Here is an 18,646-nt window from a genome sequence, read left to right on the forward strand (position 1 = left end):
CGTGGCCCTGGAAGCCCTAGTCGTATCCCTCTTACAGGGAGTATAAATCAGTCCTCATTCTTTCGAGGTTGATCAGAGAATCAATAGACGAATTACGACCTCCTCAGTTGCGCATCACATTGGTCGAGATGTCAACCCAACAATCCGACGCACAAGATCTAGAAGCCGCCAGATCCAAGTCTGACGACCCAACCAAGCAATTTGATCCTGACCTTGTGACTTGGGATGGACCGGACGATCCAGAGAATCCAAAAAACTGGCCACGGAGGGCCAAATGGAGAAATACTGTTGCCGTCTCCATCTTCACCTTTATCTCGCCGGTTTCCTCCTCCATGGTTGCTCCCGCCTTGTCCCAGTTGGGGGCAGACCTGAACATGCAGAGCGATATTGAAGTCGAGTTAGCTTTATCGATTTTTATTCTGGCCTATGCGATCGGCCCCCTGTTTTTCGGTCCGGCTTCTGAGGTCTATGGCCGGGTGCGACTCCTACAAATTAGCAACCTGTGGTACTTTGCATGGAATCTCGGCTGTGGGTTTGCGCAAACCCCAGCGCAATTCTTTGTGTTCCGTTTTCTTGCCGGCATTGGCGGGAGCGCTCCCGTTGCACTTGGAGGTGCAGCCATTGGGTGAGTTGGAGAGAGGTGCCATACGTGAATATCAACTAACGACCCGGTCGGTAGGGACATTTGGACCGCAGAAGAGCGAGGAAAAGCCATGGGGATCTACACTCTCGCCCCTATCCTTGGTCCAGTGGTCGGACCCATGGCCGGAGGATTCATTGCGGAGTATACGACCTGGCGTTGGGTATTCTGGTCATCTAGCGCGGTCGCCGTTGCCATTCAGGTGGTTGGCTTGATTTGGCTGCATGAGTCGCATCCGGCTACTCTTCTCCACCGGAAACGGAATCGTCTGGTCAAACAAACAGGGAACCACAAGCTTCATACGGGCATCGGGTCCATCGACCTCTCCAGCACGTTCGGCGGGGCCCTGGTGCGACCGGTGCGTCTATTCACCACTCAGCCGATTGTGATGGTGGTCGCGCTATACATGGGCTACCTCTTCGGGACGACATACCTCCTGCTGGCCACATTCCCGACCGTCTGGGGTACTCACTATGGGGAGAGTCAAGGCATTGCTGGCCTGAATTATGGCTCAATTGCGATCGGATCATTGACTGGCCTCGCTCTCAACTTCATCCTCATCGATCGCATCTATCGAAGGCTCAAAGAAAAGAATTCCGGGACTGGAGTACCCGAGTTCCGTATGCCCACCATGTGCATCGGGTCCGGGCTGATTACCATTGGTCTCTTCTGGTATGGGTGGAGTGTACAGGGCCACATACACTGGGTAATGCCTAACATCGGCGTCGCCATCTTCTCCGCGGGGACGATGGGATGCTTGCAAGGGATGCAAACGTATATCGTGGACAGCTACACCACCTACGCGGCCAGTGCCCTGGCTGCCTGTGCGCTACTCCGGAGCGTGGCTGGGTTTGGGTTTCCGCTTTTCGCTCCGTATATGTACAGAGACCTGGGCTACGGATGGGGTACCAGCGTCCTGGCCTTGATTAGTATTGCGATCGGGTTTCCGGCTCCTTTGTTGTTTTGGCGTTTCGGTGCCAAACTGCGTACGATATCCGAATATGCCTCTGGTTGACATTGTAGCTATCTCTCCCATTCTTAGAATTGACAATCAGACTGCTTTCAATCTCTACCACTGCGGTGTATAGACCCAGGAACTGCTATCTCATTAGCCCTGATGCCCAATCCGGCCCATGTCGAGATCCCTACGGGTAAAGCTCAGACTATCCCTTCTTCCCTTCCTATCATCAAGTCTTGGACAGAGTGTTCCTCGCGCTCATAGTGCTCTTTCACAGAGAGCCCTTTCGGGTATCCACCTCTACGGTAACCTTAGGGAGGCTCTTGCCTGAAGTAGCCCTCCGAAAAGACTCGGCAATGTGCTCACTTTGACCATCGTTCCGTATAAAGAAATACGGAGCGATTAGTCACGCGCTCCCTTAACCCTTCTAACCAGGATTTCGAGACAATAAAGTAAACGGAAGTACATCAGCAGTTTACCTCGGGCACAGTATTGGTGGTAATATCCTGAACAGTGACGAGAAATGAAGTTTGAATCAGCACTGAGAACCCAGAAGCCAGGGAAAGACAACTTACCTGACGTTGAACTTGGACTTGTGAGGTTGTTGGAGTCTTACGGAAGGAAGTGGGAGGACGGAAGTACATCGATATTAGACGACATGGCTTAAACCGCTGGGGAGGAGGATATACTAGAAGACAGAGAACTATCTGGGGTCCCTTAATATTCACTGACTAGTGATTGTCCTAATCGGTTTGTATACTGGTGTAGGTCTATTTCCATCCAGGGATACAGTGGATGATTGCTACTCCGAAGATATATAGTATACCTAGGCAGTGTTCCAGGCGATCTTCTGTTTCTACAGCAGTATCTATCTGTTCAGGTTACTGTCTTTACGAGAATGGTCTACTCAGCTTCCGGTAGGCTTTTATTTATACAATGATATCACTGGAGAATATATAACTTATGATCTCTTCTCTTCTACTGCTGTTTATATATATAAATAAAATTAAATCTGGGTTAATACTCAAAAGTCTTCCCTCTTTAGACAAAATAAGGTTCTACTGAGCAAAGACAGTTAACACTCCAATTTTGTCTTAAGATGGCCGGCTTGTGTTAATTTTGACCGACAATCTACTACTGAAATATATATTTCTATAAGACTTCTATATCCATATCCTCTGATACTATAAGTCCAATAAGTTAAGAAAACTCTTAGTATATAAAGTAATAATAGTCTACAGCGGTGAATACAGTATAACTGCACTAATTGAATTTAATAGATTAGATATTGAATGTAATGTTGACACTGTCATTACTATAGAATATTCGAAATTTCTAATAAGATAGTTTAATAAATTAAATATTTACTAATAGAGGTTAGTTTTTTAAATAGTGCTGATAACTCTTAGTCATTCTATAAATAAACATAAGAATCAAAGTATGTATAGGAACCAAGTGGGAGTACGCATGGACCGTATTTCTCTGAGAGGCTGGAGGACACGCAAGGCGGGCGGCTTTCCCACGTCTCTAGCGAATATCGAAACAAGATGTTATTTGGCTTTCCTCTTGCATCACATAAGTGGACGTGCTGGTTGGCGATCTCAGTTATGTCGTCATATGATCAATGATCAACAGGCCAAAAGGCCATCAGCTGACTGAGATCCGTCACCAGCGCCGATCTGAGGCGTCACGCGTGCAGAGGGACCATGCATTCGCCTGTGGAATTTAAGCAGGCCAGGACTCTCCGCATCGCTCCATCCAACTCAACACCATAGTAACAGTGCTTTCATGTCTGGTGCTTTCTCTCCTTGGGCGGTGCTGATGTCCTCAACTGCCTCCCCCTAAGCCAGCAAGCTCCCCGCGCTTCGGGACAGTTACGAGACTCACAGTCATGGCTACAGGGAACCCAACAGGCGACCCCGGCAATGTTACAGAGTCAACACCACTTCTCAGGAACCAACCGACCCCATTTCCCCGCACGCCCAAGGATGGGCGTTCCGGGGGAGCTTCCAGCTACGATGGTGACCTTCTCCCGTACAACAACTATTCCACAATTGATTGGCTTCATGGCTTGGTCAAGGACAGCGTGCGGCGCGGCCAGGTCGAGTCCCCGCCCCGCTATAGCATCCGGAAGCGCGTGGTTCTCTGGTGGGACTTGACGCAGGGCTGGGTGGCAGCCTTTGCCGTTGGCATCCTGACTGCCAGCGTTGCCTTTGCCGTGGACGTGAGTGTCGAGACGGTGGCAGATTGGAAGGAAGGGTACTGTGCAAGGAGCATCTGGCTGAACCGCAGGGCGTGCTGCTCAGTGGCCGACTTTGATGGCTCCTGTTCCCAGTGGACACCTTGGGCCCAAGGTTTTCGCTCGGCATATGCTATCTATGTCGGATTTGCCCTACTATTTGGCCTCATTTCCGTCAGCTTGACAATGACGACCAAGGCGACCATGCCGGCCGCGGACGCAAGCAACGGCATAGGTCAGGGTCAGTCCCAGAAGGGCGACAAGGTTACCACGGGCAAGATCCTGTACATGGCTTCGGGCAGCGGAATACCGGAGATCAAGACTATCCTCTCTGGCTTTGAAATCCCGCACCTACTGGATCTCAAAGTTCTGGTGGTCAAAGCTGTCGGAGCCGTGTTTGCCGTGGCCACGGGCATGTGTCTGGGCAAGGAAGGCCCGTTTGTCCACATCTCGACCTGCGTGGGATACCTCGTAGGATCGCTCGTGCCCAAGTACGCGGCAAATGAGCGAAAGATGAGAGAGATGCTCGCCGTGGCCTGTTCTGCAGGTCTGTCCGTCGCCTTCGGCGCGCCGATTGGCGGTGTGCTCTTCAGCTACGAGGAAATTAGCACCTATTTCCCACGCCGAGTCCTCTGGCGGTCATTTCTCTGCTCCCTTGTCGCCGCGGCAGCCCTCAAGGAGCTGGACCCGGCTGGCACTGGCCAGCTCGTTCTCTTTGAGACCAACTACGGTGTCGACTATGATGTCACTCACTATGTGATATTCATCTTTCTCGGCATCTGCGGTGGTGTGTTTGGGGGCGTCTTCTGCCAGGCTAACTTTGCGTGGTCCAGGTCGTTTCGTCAGCTCGGGTTGATCAAGAGAAGCCCAGTCTTGGAGGTGGCCTTGGTGGTCTTGCTCACGGCCCTGCTCCAGTACCCCAATCGAATGATTCGAGATACTGGTGATATTGTCATGGAGCGTCTGCTCGTGGACTGCAATGTCGTGACGGAGGACTGGATCTGCCAGCAAGAGGCTCGTGATGAGAAAGGCGGATACTACGCCTGGTTGATCTCGGGGACAATCATCAAGCTTATCTTGACCACCATCACGTTTGGTTGCAAGGTGCCATCAGGCATTATCATCCCTGCCCTCGATGCAGGTGCACTGTTTGGACGCATGGTGGGTCAACTGATACCAGACATCTCGCCGGGCATATTCGCCATGGTCGGGTCGGCAGCCTTCCTAGCCGGGATCAGCCGGGTGACAGTCAGCTTGGCAGTCATCATGTTTGAGCTCACGGGTGAGGTCAAGTTCATTCCACCGTTCATGATCGCCATCCTCACGGCGAAATGGGTCGCCGATCGCATTTGCGCGGATGGCGTGTACGATCTGGCCCAGCACTTGCAGGGCCATCCGTTCCTGGATTCAGAGAGGGCCCTTGCCAAAGTCAGGGAGCTTAGGGCCACCGGAGAGACTGCCTTGGTCGAAGCCCTCATCCCCCCCACCGAGACGATGGAGGCCATCACCGTGTTTACTGGCCCCAACTACCGTGTCGCACCATCCATTCTCCGGGCTAAGCTGGAAGGCCTCAGAGCCCGAGGTTTGATGGATGCCGGCCTCGTGTTTGTGAATAATCACGGCTTATGCCACGGATACATTACAGAGGCTGAGCTTGCGGATGCCCTGGACGCTGTTGCCGGGCTGGATGAAGAGGGTGACATCAACCTTCTGGATGGCATCTTCTCCGAGCGCATTAATCGGAGCCCATTATCCGTATCAGCAAAGGCACCTCTGGAGTATGCTGTAGAAATGTTTGACAAGTTAGGGCTCAGGTACCTAATTGTTGTCGAGGAGGAAACCGCCCGTGTGGCGGGTGTGGTGATGAAGAAACGTCTCTTAAAGTTATTAGACGAGTAAATCTAGAGTGAACTACACAGTCGGGTGAGCAGGTCAATACAACATATCTGTGGCAGTTGCTGGTATGAGTGGCTTGAAGGCACATGCCTCCAATCTGGCGCCATACAGCCCACATTGCTTACTTGCCACATATGACGACTCTTGAATTTATGATCTAGGCTATATCTTTAGAGAGCTCTTGATAGATTACTCATTAGTAATTATATTAGCAGTCCCTATAGGGTCTGGAGGTTATATATAAGTTAGCGATATCTCCTACCAGATCATTCCTGGTATCAGGAGATAACTCTTGTTAGGACCAGGAGCTGAGTAAGTTTTGAGCTATGTCTGACGTATGGTTATAGTGTAAATTCAAAAGTTGATTCCGTAAAAGAGTAGGTACTCTCCAAAGCTTCCGTCTTTGGGGTTCGTCCAAATGTTTCGATTCTTTAAGGATGGCATCCAACTGCGTAGGCGTACCATGTTTGCAGCGGTATCAGCTAGTACCTTCTGATGCGTATCGGAGCTACGCGATTATCAGACAAAGGCGCGCATAGGCGCTAGGCATAAACAGGAAGCCGCGGTCAACCTGTATTTTGGATGACAAAGTTATATTTGATGAAGCATGTTTTCCTAATAGTAATAGAGTGTGGGTACTTCCCAGCGTAGACCAGCTTGTCGCTATCTTGTTCTATATCTGGAAAGGCGTTGGAGTGCTTCTTGGCTCTCACGATATACATTCATAACATCCCTGCCATACCGCCACAAATATCCACACTCTCGTAGTTCAACCCGTACCCCTTGTGCTCAGGAATGATGCGGAAATAGAAGTTTGCTGTGTGCCCTGTCTCCACAAACCCTATGAAGTCCGAAATATCATTGCCAAGGGTCATACCCTGCCATTTCAGACTAATATGTCTAGCCATCTTCAAGGCGTCCTGCTCATTCAGTGGAGAAGTCTTTCTCGTAGTGTAAGCAATTTTGAAGCCAGGCTTATCCCAACGCCTAGTTAGAGTAGAGTTGCCATCCTGCTGACTATTCTCTGGGATAATCTGCAGGGTGTTATCGCCATTACTCCAATGGTTGACCCATATATCGGTCGGATCGTTTCCTAACTCAGCATGATACAAGCCGCGGATAAGGAATCTCTCAACTAGCTGTGGCTCATCCGAGGACCGCTTCTCGATGCTGAGCAGATTTTCGTCCGCCTCGATGCTTGCGAATTGCAAGCTGCTTTCCTTCAGAGCATTTGTAGCGATATCCATGTAGCTTCTTGTATTTATTCTGCGAACTACGTCGCCAGGACGAACTGCTGGCTCTGCGCCATCTTTACCGAAGATTGCGAAGATGAGGGTAAGGGCGTATCTGATTCCCTGAGCCCAGTCATCGCATGTGGGATCACCATGTGTTATGGCGCGGCCAATGTATTTGGCGGCTTCGGGGCCGAAGGTAACGAAGGCAACCCTATTGAAGTTAATAGTCTGAGGCAAATGGGGTGCGTCGGCGGGCTGTTGTTTACACGTACTGGGCTTTAACCGATGAGATTCTAGAGATGAAAGCATCCACACGGCTGCAGTTGGGTGCTCTTTGTTGGAGGGCTCGCAGAGCAAGCCCAGATGGGTTGGGACTAGCTACTTCCAGCTCACGCGTGAACTCCTCCACGGCTGTGGGATGAGCATTGATTGCGTCTGCACCGGCCAGAAGCAGTAAAAGGGACGAAAGGAACTTCATCTGCAGTTGTTGCTCCTGAGAGACAGCAGGAGGAGCTGGTAAGACATGTTCGAGCGGAGGAAAGTAATTGATAAGAAACCTGAAGTTATGTTCAGCGCGAAGCCAGTAACTTGACTAAAGAAGAGGAGAGGATGACTTGCTACCTCGCTGGTGTCCAAACAAAGATATTCAGCAGGCAATAACCGATAATTGAGAGAAGGGAGGTGTTGTCGCTCTTTAAAGAAGAACTATCAGACCAATTATCTTTGCTAATGAGTAACTTCTCACTCTCTAATGCTGGGGCCTCCATCACGTTTCGTGACTATGCCAATGGTACAAACCACACAAGAGATATTTAAGTGCATTAGCCAGGGCCTGGGGGGTCTCTGATTATGACCTCCAAATATCGATGAACCCTACCACGCTAATGGTGGGGATGCTCCACATCGCTAACCGGGGGGAAGAGCGGAAATCCGCCGAGGTTACATAAATGTATCACTAAATGTCAGCTCATTTCTGCTACAGTACTTGTATTGTGTGGTCACTGTATACCTTATGATAGGCATCCAAAGGATGTGATGATTGACAGGAGGCCTCGGGGCATGATTGGGCTCTGGAGCAACCTCGGGGAATCGGGAATCTTAATGGAATCATATACCTTGTGTGTCACCCTGCATAAGTTTTGGACCCAGTCTGGGGCCCAAAAACAAGAAGCAGCAGAAGCACATACCTCGGTATAATCCTCAACTATCTACAATATAAAGTTGGGGCAGAGAGAAGTGATTTTGATCTACTCAACGTTAAGAGCCCCGTTCGACCCGTATCAATCTATTCATACCTTCGGGATAGTAACAAGCTTTGATTTCCTTTCTTGGCCGCGAGCCCTGGTTGAGCTTATATGAGAACCAAAGTTAATACAAGTTTCCGTAGAGAATGTTCGTGATTTACTAACTAATCATTTGCTCAAAAATACAACCTCGTACTAGTGACATATCCTCTCGGCATACTTGCCATATAGATATGACATAGATCGTTTATTTCCACCTGCCGGGATGGGAGTTTGGGATGACAAGTCGGAGCGTTTGATCCGGTGGACATTCCGGGATTATCCCACCCCTGACGGAGCCTAATTTAGGGTAAAGTTGAGCCCACTCGGCTTCTCCACGTTACATCGACAATTATCAGAAGCTGGTGCATTGTCCTCCGTAGTTCAAGACCTGGCCCAAACAGGAAGTCGTAATATATCACATTTTACCGAGCTCCACACTGTTGGTTAAAGAGGATCTATAACAAATATCTTTAATATTTTCTGGATACGCGTCGAGAATAGTACGTCTTTTGCTTGCTTCTATCAATTCCGCCCTTGGTTGTGAACGGGGTGCACAATCGTACATGTTCCCTATCCGCTTTAGTCTCTTTAAATCTATGAAAATGTTTATCGGTTATTGCTTTTCGGTTCATGTTCTAAGCAAACCCTTACAATGAACAGTCACAGCTGCTAACGAGTAGACAAAGTACCGTCTCGGAGTCTATTTACTGACCAGTGACTTTCCTCATCCGTCTGTATACTTTTGTTTACGTCCATGTCTTTCTATCCAGAGACACGGACCGGAGGATTGTTAGTCCGAGGACGTACCGTATATCCAGGCGGTGTTCCAGGCGGTCCTCCGTTTCTACGGCAGTATCCATCTGATCCGGTCAATCGTCTTTTGCCAGGATGGTCTATTCAGCTTCCCGTAGGCTTTTCTTCGGTACCATGACATCACCGGAGAATATGTGCCCTACTCTGTTCTTCTACTACTTATCACTCCAGGGCTGTTCGTATAGTGTATGACGGCACTAATGGAACTCAATGGATTGGGTATCTGAGGATATGTTCACACGGCAGCCAGAATATCCCGGATTTCCTGATGACGAGATAGTTCGATTAACTAAACAACTAAACACCCGAAGACGCAGCTTGGTTTCTTGAACGGTTTTGGTAACTCTATTAGTCACTTAACCTATCCAAACCGATAGGAATAAAGGTATATGTACATACGAATGAGTCGAGTGGGAGCATGGACCGTATGGTTCTATGTAAGGCGGTTATGGACATTTCTGATGACGGATTATTCTGCAATTTGCCCCAACGATCCTTGAGACCATGCGAGATCTGTTGTTGGGACTGGAATCTGATTAGAAAATCCAGAATGGTGTCAATTTGGCCTTTTTAACTGGCTCAATGGGTGACCCACTTCAGAGTATGCCGAGGTCTGGGCACTCATTGGGTGGATCCCTTTTCTTTTTTTCGATTCTTTTCATTTTCTGGAAGTTTTGAAGCTAGATTGCATATCATTTATAGACGGCGCTATTTTGCCCTACTTGTCCTTCTACTTTGTATATCCTTTTTTTTTTCTTTTCACTAATATCTTCATACTTTAATTTCTTCCTCATGGAGGCTGTACAATCCTTTGTCGCCTCACTCTGGCAATCTGTCGGCTTCTGGAAAGCCGCAGCCATCTTCTTCGCCTTGCTGAACCTGAAAACACTACCAATCGTGTGGCATGTACGTATCCTATTCCTTGCAAACGGTTTCATTTGGCTCAATTGAACCAGGTTCACTGACAGCACGCTAGATCCGGGTGTACCGGTACTTCTTCAAACATGGCTACCTCATCACGCCAGCCGTCGAACAACCCCCTCGTCCCTCGACCGAGCTCCTGAAACCCGTCAGCATCTTCTCCCGCGCGCCCATCATGGAACTCGACTTCAACATGCACAAGTCCAACTCTACTTATTTCTCCGACCTCGATGTCTCCCGTACCGCTCTGATGTCGAGCATTGTGGTGAAAGGGGCGGCGCTCTTGGAGAAGAATTTGAAATCGGAAGGAAAGAAGGGTCCGTTGGGATTCATCCTTGGCAGCGTCTACACCAACTTCAAGAGAGAGATCCCGGCCTACATGAAGTATGAGGTGAAGTCGCATGTTGCCAGTTTCGACCAGAAGTGGATCTATATTATCACCTACTTCCTCAAGCCGGGCAAGGGATCATCGAAGAAGGGCCAGGACGAGAGTGAGGCCCAGAAAAAGAGGCTGCTTGCGGTGTCGATCAGTAAATACGTGCTCAAGAAGGGTCGGTACACGGTTCCTCCTAAGGATGCGTTCGAAGCTGCGGGATACACTCCTCTGCTGGACACGAGTGTGGCCAACGGACACGCGACCGGTGTGGAAAATGGACATGCCAACGGTGCTGCCGTTCAACGACAGGAGACTGCCGATGGCAAGTCCGATGAGTGGGACCGTTTGAAGGCGGAGATTGATCGGGGATTGACCATTGTCGAGCCCTTCATTGACCAGGAGGACAAGCTCATGGAGGACTATGTTCACAAGATGAGTCTGCCGGGATTTGCATAGAGTTATAGACGACTAGACCTTTGGTTTGTATGATAGAATTTGCTTTTCGGGGTTTGATTGGGCATAGATTCATTGCGATATACCAGGAGTTGTTTGCATATTGCCGTCGCGAATATCACATTACTATTTCTCTGAAGTTTTCTTGAACCACAACCAGTAAAGGTTAACTGCGGTGGCTGGACAAATGCACTCGGTGGCTCGGATCTCGGACGCTCGGCGATCACCCCGAAGCCCCAAGGCGATGCATACTCTACGGTTACTCCACCATACATCGCAAATGTCGTGGCAGGCAGCGCTCTAGGGAGTACTAATGAAGTCCTCCTTTGCCGCTTTATCCGTGAAGATCCGTTAGATGAAGCTTATAAGAACCGTCGATCATTGTGTCTATATGCCATATCGTGTTGACCTCAGCGTATGCAGCAGAACAGTGTCCTTTGACTCAAATAAGTTTCCCCGCACCAAATCGATCACTCGACGGTTTTATATTCCTTCCATTATCTCTGCAGAAGCATGTTTTACGAACCCGGTGTCACTGAGCATGGTCTCCCTCATGATCCTTTCAAGGTATAAAAAAAAAAAAAAAAACAGAATACCTAGTGATAGACCGAGATGATCAAGACTGACGTTGATTCTCCTCTAGGCTTGCGTGGTCCCTCGTCCCATTGGGTGGATTTCCACCAAGAATAAAAAAGGACAATGTAACCTGGCGCCGTACTCACAGTTCAATAATCTGACTTTTGACCCGCCGTACGTGATGTTTTCTTCCAACCAGACTGCGACTGGCGCGCGCAAGGATACAGTGGTGAACGCTGAAGAAACTGGAACCTTTGTCTGGAACCTGGCTACCTGGGATCTGCGTGAAGCGGTTAATATCTCGGCCGAACAGACCCCCTATGGAACCGACGAATTTGACCTGTGCAACATTACCAAGGAGCAGGCGACCCTCGTCAATGTTCCAATGGTGAAGGAGTCGCCCGTGAAGTTCGAATGCGAGTACCACACGACGGTTAGACTGCCAGGAAACCCACCCATGGGGACCGTCGATATCGTCATTGGAAAGGTTATCGGGGTTCACATCGCTGATGAAGTACTCACCGATGGATTGCTGGATATTAAGAAAACCCAGCCGATCGCTCGCTGCGGGTATTATCAGTATACCGTTGTTCGAGATACATTTGAGATGATAATCCCAAATATGTCGGCGGACGTTCTATATGGCTTGGAAGGAAATGCGGCCCGTAATCGGCAGAAGAATGAGGAGAACGAAGAGAGCTCTAACAACTAGCAATTGCTGATGGTGGAATGAATGTCCTGCCGTTCCTTACCACCGTCGCTTTTCATAACCACAGTCTATGTTAAATAAAAAAGAAATCGCAATCTACTATGACCTGAGATCGTCTAGATCCCCTCGGAGGCTCAGAAATCATAGCCTAACTGTGTAGCACCAAGTCGAACTCTGAACCCTTGCGAAATATCCTCTTCGTGACGGAGTCCGAGGGAAGTATGCTGATCTCGTTGCCAGATCGGTGGAGAGAAGCAACAAGAATTCAGCTACTTCACTGTCGGGCAACACAGATGAAGACCGCACAGCTGACAAGTCTTGGCAGCCTGTCTATAGAGAACACGTCCAAAACTTATACAACATCCCATTAGCCGGGATAATGGAGAGATGCCGCTTGCGAGTCTCCTGGTCGGGTTTGCTGCTTAACGCGCCATGGTTAGCGTTGTTTGGTGTAGTTTTCATCAAATAGCCTTACCCAGCAAAGCACATCACATATCGGAATTCCTCATGCCGAAGGTGACCAATATTACCTTATACAGTTGAATTGGACTTCATGCGTAAGGCTTTCATCCCAAATGTCCAAACTATCCAGCTCAACTGCACTCTAAAAGCACTGCTTGTCTATGACCCGAATGTATGTCAAGAAAAGTATGAATTAAACTAAGATAGACATTAATCTACACAGTAGAATACATGCAACCCTTGCGGGTGTAACACGATCACTACCACCCCCGCTTCCAGCAACTAATGTCTAGAAGAATGTAAATCCCGGTAAATGTTTCCATTTACAGCTTGCCCTGGCCAGCGTTGGAGGCAGGAGCAGTGCTGGCAGTGTCAGCGGTGGCAACGGTCTCACCCTTGAACTTGGAGAGAACGTCGACGGTGGTGCCGGAGAGGTCACCAGAGTCGGTGAACGAGTTGGCCTTGCAGGCGCGGCCGATGTAGGAGCTACAGGTGGCGGCGTCGCTGGAGGAGGAGAAGAGCTCACCCTGGAGGGAGGAGCTCTCGACTGCGGCGGTGACACTGGCAAAGGTGTTACCCTCAGCAAGAACGTAACCACCGGAACCGATCTCGAAGGCGTGGTTAGAGTTGTCGTTCCAGTAGTTGTTGACAGCGTGCAGGTAGGTATTGCCCTGGACCTTAGGAGCACGGCCGCTGGTCTTGTAGAAATAGTTACCCTTCATAGTAACCTTGTCACTGGAGCCGTCGAGGTAGACGTTCCAGTAGTGGTGGCCGTCGCAGGTGGCCGAGTAGTCAGACTCTCCATCGATGTAGTTGTTGGAGAGGGTGACACGGTTATCGGCCTCAGTTCCGAGGACGTAGTGCTGGCGACCAACCCGAGCAGTCTATGAGGTTTTGTCAGTTATCTTATTCCAATCCACGCAAATCTTCGACATCTGGAAAGCATACAGTGACATGGTCCACCCAGACAAGATCGGCCTGGTTAATAGTGATGGCGTCACCACCCCAGACGTACTTAGGGTTGATATCGGTGACTGCAATGTTCCTGGAAACGGTCAATATCTGCTACCTATCGAAGTATGAACATAACGGATGCCAACGTACTGGATAATGACGTTCTCAACACCATTGACGATACGGAGACCCTTGCCCTTGATGACACCCTTGGTGCCCTCACCAATCAGAGACTTGTTGGAGTTGACAGTGATACCAAGAGAGCCGGCGTTGTCGCTAGTGCGTGTTAGTGTGACGCTAATACTTAATCTCATGCTTGTAGCACACTTACTAGGTCACAGAGACAGAGGGAGCACTGGACTCGTAGTTGGTGCACCAATCATCCTTGTTGATGGCCACCTGGCAGGCGGAGCCAGTACCCCAAGGAGCGCATCCCGTGGCCGTGGTAGTACCCTCAGTGTTGGTGAAGTCGAAAGTCTTGCTCAGAACGATCACACGGGCCTCATCATCACCGAGGTAGGAGACCAGCTCATCGGTGGTAGAAGGGTAGACGGCAGTGGCACTGCCACCACCGGTAGCGCTAGATGCGAAGCCCTCCGCGGTGCCAGAGACACCAACAGCCAAGGCCTGGGAGGCGAGGGCGGCAACGGTCGTAAGAACAGCGGCGTACTTCATCCTGGAAGTTTTGCGTTGGGATTAGAAAGAGTGACAAGAACAGAAACAAAGGAAAGCAAAGAATGACAGAAGTGAGGTTGCGTGCGTTGAGAAGGAGAACGAGCAGGCTTTCTGACCAGCAGAGCTCATTCTTATACCTGGTTTTCTCTAGCACCGTGATTGTTTCGGCTTTGTTAGGGAGTCTCATAGTGGGTGGGGAGATAGAGGGCTAATCTCGAACAGCTAAAAGGAAGGATGGATGAACGAATCACTGTTCGAATGGATAGGCTACTGTACATGGTGAAGCCCTTGCCGATCCCTCCGGCGTCTATGTTGGTTTGGGTAGGTGATCGTCAGCATCAGTGAGACAACTCCACCACAGCCAGCCGGTAAAATATCGGTTCGGCATTGGGGCTCACACTGCTTGATATGGTGGTTTCAAGTAGATGGGTATTTCTCTGGCACATATTGTGCTGGTTTATTGGTGGAATCCAAGGTTGTCCGATAGGGGAAACTGCATGACGCGGCAGCTCCAGCACTCGTAAATTAAAAATTGGTCACATTCATGCTTCGACCACTTCTCCTGGCGGTGGAATAACACAACCAGTCCCTGCGGGTGAGTCAATTAGTGGATTTCTATCCTGGCATAGTCGCAGAGGAACATGTTTGCCGGGGAATCACCAGCGATCGTGGTCACAGAGAGAGTTACGTCTTGCGATGATCGTGGATACTGTCGGAGAATTTTGCTGCCGCGCAGTCCCATTTAGGGCTGGTCCACATCCGCCCCAACCAGTTTATGTAGTAAAAGCCTAAAGGAACCATGCAATTTCCGCTGTGGGATGATCCATCGATTTTAGAGCTGATTCGGGCTTGATCTTTTAAGCTTAACCTACCGTTTAATATGCGCTCTTCCAATGAGAGAGCGGGCCCGCCCCTGTTATCTCCCTGTCGGGGCAGACTTTCCCGGTATCGCTGTTATAGTTAATAACGGCGACATCAATCTATCCACATTGTATATGAAGTATGATGAGAGAGGTATGCTCAAAGACGTGATTCATTCAAGGAGTCTAGTGAATCTCTCAGCAGAGCCAACGGCATCGACAAGTTGTTACGTATGTCTAGATGAAACACGGCTTAATATCCCGATGCCATAGCTGACTGCGACTCCGAACGTGGCGAGCTCTAGTTCCACCGTCCCCTTGGAGTCTTTGAGTCTATTGGAGGACGCTCATATAAGCGTGTGCTGCCAAGCAACTATGACAGTGCCTCTTGCATCGTACGGAACGCACACTACGTGTCCTGCCCTCACATCGGCTGGTCGTCACAACATACGTGGATGTTATCCTGAGAGGAGATCCTCCGATCTGTTCCTGTGCACTTTATCCAAAGGCTCCACTGGAGTGGGTCACTAGCCATCTTCATAGTGCCCGACGAATGCTTACCTGGAGGAGCAGCGGCTGAGGCTATCCAAAACTCATACAATGCCCACGACATCCAGTGGTCCTTGTCCAGTTCATCTTATTTTAATTCTCTTCCCTTATTGCTTGCTGCAAACGCTTACGTACCTGATGAATATGGTACGAATATGCTGAGTAGAGAACCGTTCTCCACAGGGACGGATTCATGGATATCATGGAGCATCCGGTGCTCCAGCTACTCAACCAATGAGATCTTCAGACCTAAATGACATGCCCACGACGCATTTATTAAGGGATAAGACACATCAATGACAGTACTGGACGATGAGAATGCAAGAGGTCTCACGTCAAACTCCGGAAGGCATAGCACTGGTCAATGGTTTTGGACTATGTTCTTGACTGTATACACTACTGTTCAATATACTACAAGCTGTATTCAATACGAGTGCAGGGTGGTTGACAAAGCCTCCCATTCTTTCACACCAACACCGGCATATTGTCCCTGGGCACCAGACGCAACTAAGATGGCGCGGATTGAGACAGTCTCCACCGTTTCGAATGGCACCACATCGGGCGTGTCGGTTACTTCGAGGGGATACGACGAGGTGTTCATAGCCCGTTGCCATGTACCTGAAGCATCCTTGTACTCAATGTACCACTCCTGGGGAGGAGCAACGCCTTCATTAGCTCCAGCAGCTTGGTCGGCAAAGAACACCATCGATGTGCCATTAAGCTGGACCGCTTCGTTCCAGGAATAAACGAGCGTGCTTGTTTGAGGGGAGTCTGTCGCTTCGTAGGAGCTCCAGTAATCTGGCGGTAAAGGGTTCTCTCGAATAATTCCATCATTCAAGGCCTGTACCCAGTACTGGATCGGCGTCGGGTGCCCAGAACTTGCCACCGCTTGCGGGGCGACATTGTAAGTGGGCGGGACTGGCGGCTTAGGCCCGAAGGTCTGTTGCACAACATGGATTTTGGCAGGGGTTTGACTATCGTCCCAGGTGAGCTTATCAAAGGCGACACTACGGCGAAAGTGACCTCCTCCAATGGCGTCGGCCGTGTGGTATACCAGATACCATTCATCATTCCACTCGACCACCCCCGGATGAGAAGTAGTGGAGGATACAATCGGGAGAATTACATGCTGGAACGTCCAGGGGCCCATTGGAGACGACGCCGTTCCGTAGGCTATACAGGCGTGATAGGAGGTTGGCGTACAGGGTGAATCAGACCCGGCATTATTTGCTGCGAACAGCATGTAGTACACATCCTGCCGCTTCATCAACCAGGGCGCCTCAAAGTAACCCGTCAGACTGGTCACTTGCGTCACATTCGATGTCACTGTAACCATATCCGGGTCGAGTTGATAGCCAAGCAGCTGCCCAAAAGTCCCAAAATAGATGTACACCTGTCCATCGTCATCGACCAGCACGGTCGGATCGATGTTCTGGATGGTGTTGCCGGGGGGTGGCACCGACTGGGAGATGATCGGGCCCGAGGGATGAGCATCCTGGAAAGGGCCCATTGGAGAGTCCGAGACGGCCACGCCGATCGCAAATGCATCTTCATTGGCGCTATCGGCCTGGGTCACCGGAGCGTAAAAGTAGAATCGGCTATCAGGACCCTGGACAATTTGCGCAGCATACGCGCTGCCGGATTCGGCCCACGCAAACACTGTCCGAGGGTCGGCGACGTCGGGATACAACGTCCATGTACCCCCCTCTGGCTTTGCGGATGATGAGGCGAACATCCCCCATTGGTTCATCACGAAGGCATTCTCATCCGGAGGTGCGCTGTCGCGTCCCGTGATAATATACAGCGTGTCATTGACGACCAACGGGGCAGGGTCACCAGAGTACCACGACCCATTAGATAAAATTGGGTTGCCATTTGCAGTAAACGAGAACGGTGACGAGCTATCTACCTGTGCTGTCACGGTAGCCGCATAAACCGCCAACTTGATCAGCAACGAAAGCATTCTGTTTTGAGGCGTTAGAAGCCGTGCTTTGGTCTGACATTTTGACCAGTAGTTCCAAACTTTATACAGCTTCCACCTTTTGTTTCCCACGAAGTGACCTCCGGGGAGGAGAGGGGAGAGGAAGAGGAACAAATTAACCGACAGCGCCAGGTCCTAACCGAGTCATGAAACATGCCTCTGCAAGTCTCAATTTCCATCTCTGGGGTTCGGCCTTTTCCAAATCCACCAATAAAATCCTCGAGAGATTTCTCCCTGGTGTGATATCGGATGTAAGTCAAAAGTGACCATCATGAGGGTTAAGTAGGAGCAGCGATTTATGAAATTCAAGCTGATGGAACAGCTACCAAGGGTGAGGAATGCTTCAATCCATTCCGCATACCGTTAAAAACACTCCTGGGAGCACTCTGGCATTGTCCTGCAAAATATACATCCGAGTATAGTATTTTCTGAAGGACTCCTTCATACGTTTGGATGCTGTAACAAGTCAATTGCGCTTCTCCAAGAGTCGTATCTGGGACACAGACTATGGTAAAGCCATAACTAGTAAATAAACTTGTGTTTCCTTTGCTATCTACTTTTTTGTTTGTGGCAACGACAAGTGGCACGTGGTTGCTGCCTTAGGCAGAAAGCAATTTCAGAAGCGCCGACATTCCACCGAAGGCAATGGATGCTTCGTCTTCAGCGCTCACGGACCGCGACAGTGATGAGGCTCCGATAACACTTCACCAGGAATTCCGGCCGCCTACTCCGTCCCCGAGCTATCGATTGCTGTCGTTAGGGACTCGCTGTTAGTGTTACTATGATCGTATGGCCAATGCTGGGCATAGAGCCACGAGACCCAACATATGCGCACAGCGATAGATGGGAGAGGAGGTTATCCAGTGCGATTGTTCTCCAAAGCTACTTGACCGTGCTATTCATTCATTATCTTATAAGGCTTACAACACAGCAAACCTCTCGGTTAGATCTACTGCCTGGCCACTGTGACCGTCACGGAGCCCCCCGATAGCTCAACCGCCACACCTCCCCTCGTCTGTTCCCCGCTGGTCGTTACTGCATACACGTCTTTTGTGCCAGGATT

General features: G+C 49.9%; 7 protein-coding genes across 7 annotated transcripts; 4 read left to right on the plus strand and 3 right to left on the minus strand.

Annotated features, from left to right (window-relative positions):
- Window positions 1-128: 128 nt before the first annotated feature.
- Window positions 129-1,655, plus strand: BDV38DRAFT_296362 (MFS transporter; the record flags this gene model as incomplete). Its single annotated transcript, XM_032062923.1, has 2 exons — window positions 129-625; window positions 680-1,655. The coding sequence occupies 2 exons, from the start codon at window positions 129-131 to the stop codon at window positions 1,653-1,655; spliced, it is 1,473 nt and encodes a 490-aa protein (XP_031917810.1).
- Window positions 1,656-3,303: 1,648 nt separating this feature from the next.
- Window positions 3,304-6,039, plus strand: BDV38DRAFT_237444 (chloride channel protein). The gene has a single exon (XM_032053589.1). The coding sequence runs from the start codon at window positions 3,490-3,492 to the stop codon at window positions 5,734-5,736; it is 2,247 nt and encodes a 748-aa protein (XP_031917811.1). The 5' UTR covers window positions 3,304-3,489; the 3' UTR covers window positions 5,737-6,039.
- Window positions 6,040-6,455: 416 nt separating this feature from the next.
- BDV38DRAFT_279095 (uncharacterized protein) lies at window positions 6,456-7,735 on the minus strand (the record flags this gene model as incomplete). Its single annotated transcript, XM_032058916.1, has 3 exons — window positions 6,456-7,179; window positions 7,241-7,525; window positions 7,590-7,735. 3 exons carry the CDS (start codon window positions 7,733-7,735, stop codon window positions 6,456-6,458), a joined length of 1,155 nt encoding a protein of 384 aa, XP_031917812.1.
- Window positions 7,736-9,766: 2,031 nt separating this feature from the next.
- Window positions 9,767-10,956, plus strand: BDV38DRAFT_237446 (acyl-CoA thioesterase). Its single transcript, XM_032053590.1, has 2 exons — window positions 9,767-9,973; window positions 10,044-10,956. Exons 1-2 carry the CDS (start codon window positions 9,860-9,862, stop codon window positions 10,818-10,820), a joined length of 891 nt encoding a protein of 296 aa, XP_031917813.1. The 5' UTR covers window positions 9,767-9,859; the 3' UTR covers window positions 10,821-10,956.
- Window positions 10,957-11,075: 119 nt separating this feature from the next.
- On the plus strand, window positions 11,076-12,172 carry BDV38DRAFT_191366 (flavin reductase family protein). The gene is made up of 2 exons (XM_032052276.1): window positions 11,076-11,384; window positions 11,461-12,172. The coding sequence occupies exons 1-2, from the start codon at window positions 11,331-11,333 to the stop codon at window positions 12,103-12,105; spliced, it is 699 nt and encodes a 232-aa protein (XP_031917814.1). The 5' UTR covers window positions 11,076-11,330; the 3' UTR covers window positions 12,106-12,172.
- A 715-nt stretch (window positions 12,173-12,887) lies between these two features.
- BDV38DRAFT_279098 (polysaccharide lyase family 1 protein) lies at window positions 12,888-14,193 on the minus strand (the record flags this gene model as incomplete). The annotated part of the gene is made up of 4 exons (XM_032058917.1): window positions 12,888-13,448; window positions 13,513-13,609; window positions 13,669-13,794; window positions 13,850-14,193. The coding sequence occupies 4 exons, from the start codon at window positions 14,191-14,193 to the stop codon at window positions 12,888-12,890; spliced, it is 1,128 nt and encodes a 375-aa protein (XP_031917815.1).
- A 1,787-nt stretch (window positions 14,194-15,980) lies between these two features.
- BDV38DRAFT_237453 (glycosyl hydrolase) lies at window positions 15,981-18,097 on the minus strand. Its single transcript, XM_032053591.1, has one exon. It carries the CDS (start codon window positions 17,563-17,565, stop codon window positions 16,027-16,029), a length of 1,539 nt encoding a protein of 512 aa, XP_031917816.1. The 5' UTR covers window positions 17,566-18,097; the 3' UTR covers window positions 15,981-16,026.
- Window positions 18,098-18,646: the final 549 nt, after the last annotated feature.

Source organism: Aspergillus pseudotamarii (genome assembly GCF_009193445.1).
Source record: "Aspergillus pseudotamarii strain CBS 117625 unplaced genomic scaffold BDV38scaffold_7, whole genome shotgun sequence".
Classification (NCBI taxonomy): domain Eukaryota; kingdom Fungi; phylum Ascomycota; class Eurotiomycetes; order Eurotiales; family Aspergillaceae; genus Aspergillus; species Aspergillus pseudotamarii.

What these genes read in the sequence shown, in the direction of transcription:
- BDV38DRAFT_191366 (XM_032052276.1), top strand. Translation starts at nt 11,331, where the DNA reads ATGTTTTACGAACCCGGTGTCACTGAGCATGGTCTCCCTCATGATCCT. An exon ending in TCCCTCATGATCCTTTCAAG is followed by an intron (nt 11,385 to 11,460) that starts GTATAAAAAAAA and finishes ATTCTCCTCTAG; the next exon opens with GCTTGCGTGGTCCCTCGTCC.
- BDV38DRAFT_237446 (XM_032053590.1), top strand. Translation starts at nt 9,860, where the DNA reads ATGGAGGCTGTACAATCCTTTGTCGCCTCACTCTGGCAATCTGTCGGC. An exon ending in CACTACCAATCGTGTGGCAT is followed by an intron (nt 9,974 to 10,043) that starts GTACGTATCCTA and finishes ACAGCACGCTAG; the next exon opens with ATCCGGGTGTACCGGTACTT.
- BDV38DRAFT_237453 (XM_032053591.1), bottom strand. Translation starts at nt 17,565, where the DNA reads ATGCTTTCGTTGCTGATCAAGTTGGCGGTTTATGCGGCTACCGTGACA.
- BDV38DRAFT_237444 (XM_032053589.1), top strand. Translation starts at nt 3,490, where the DNA reads ATGGCTACAGGGAACCCAACAGGCGACCCCGGCAATGTTACAGAGTCA.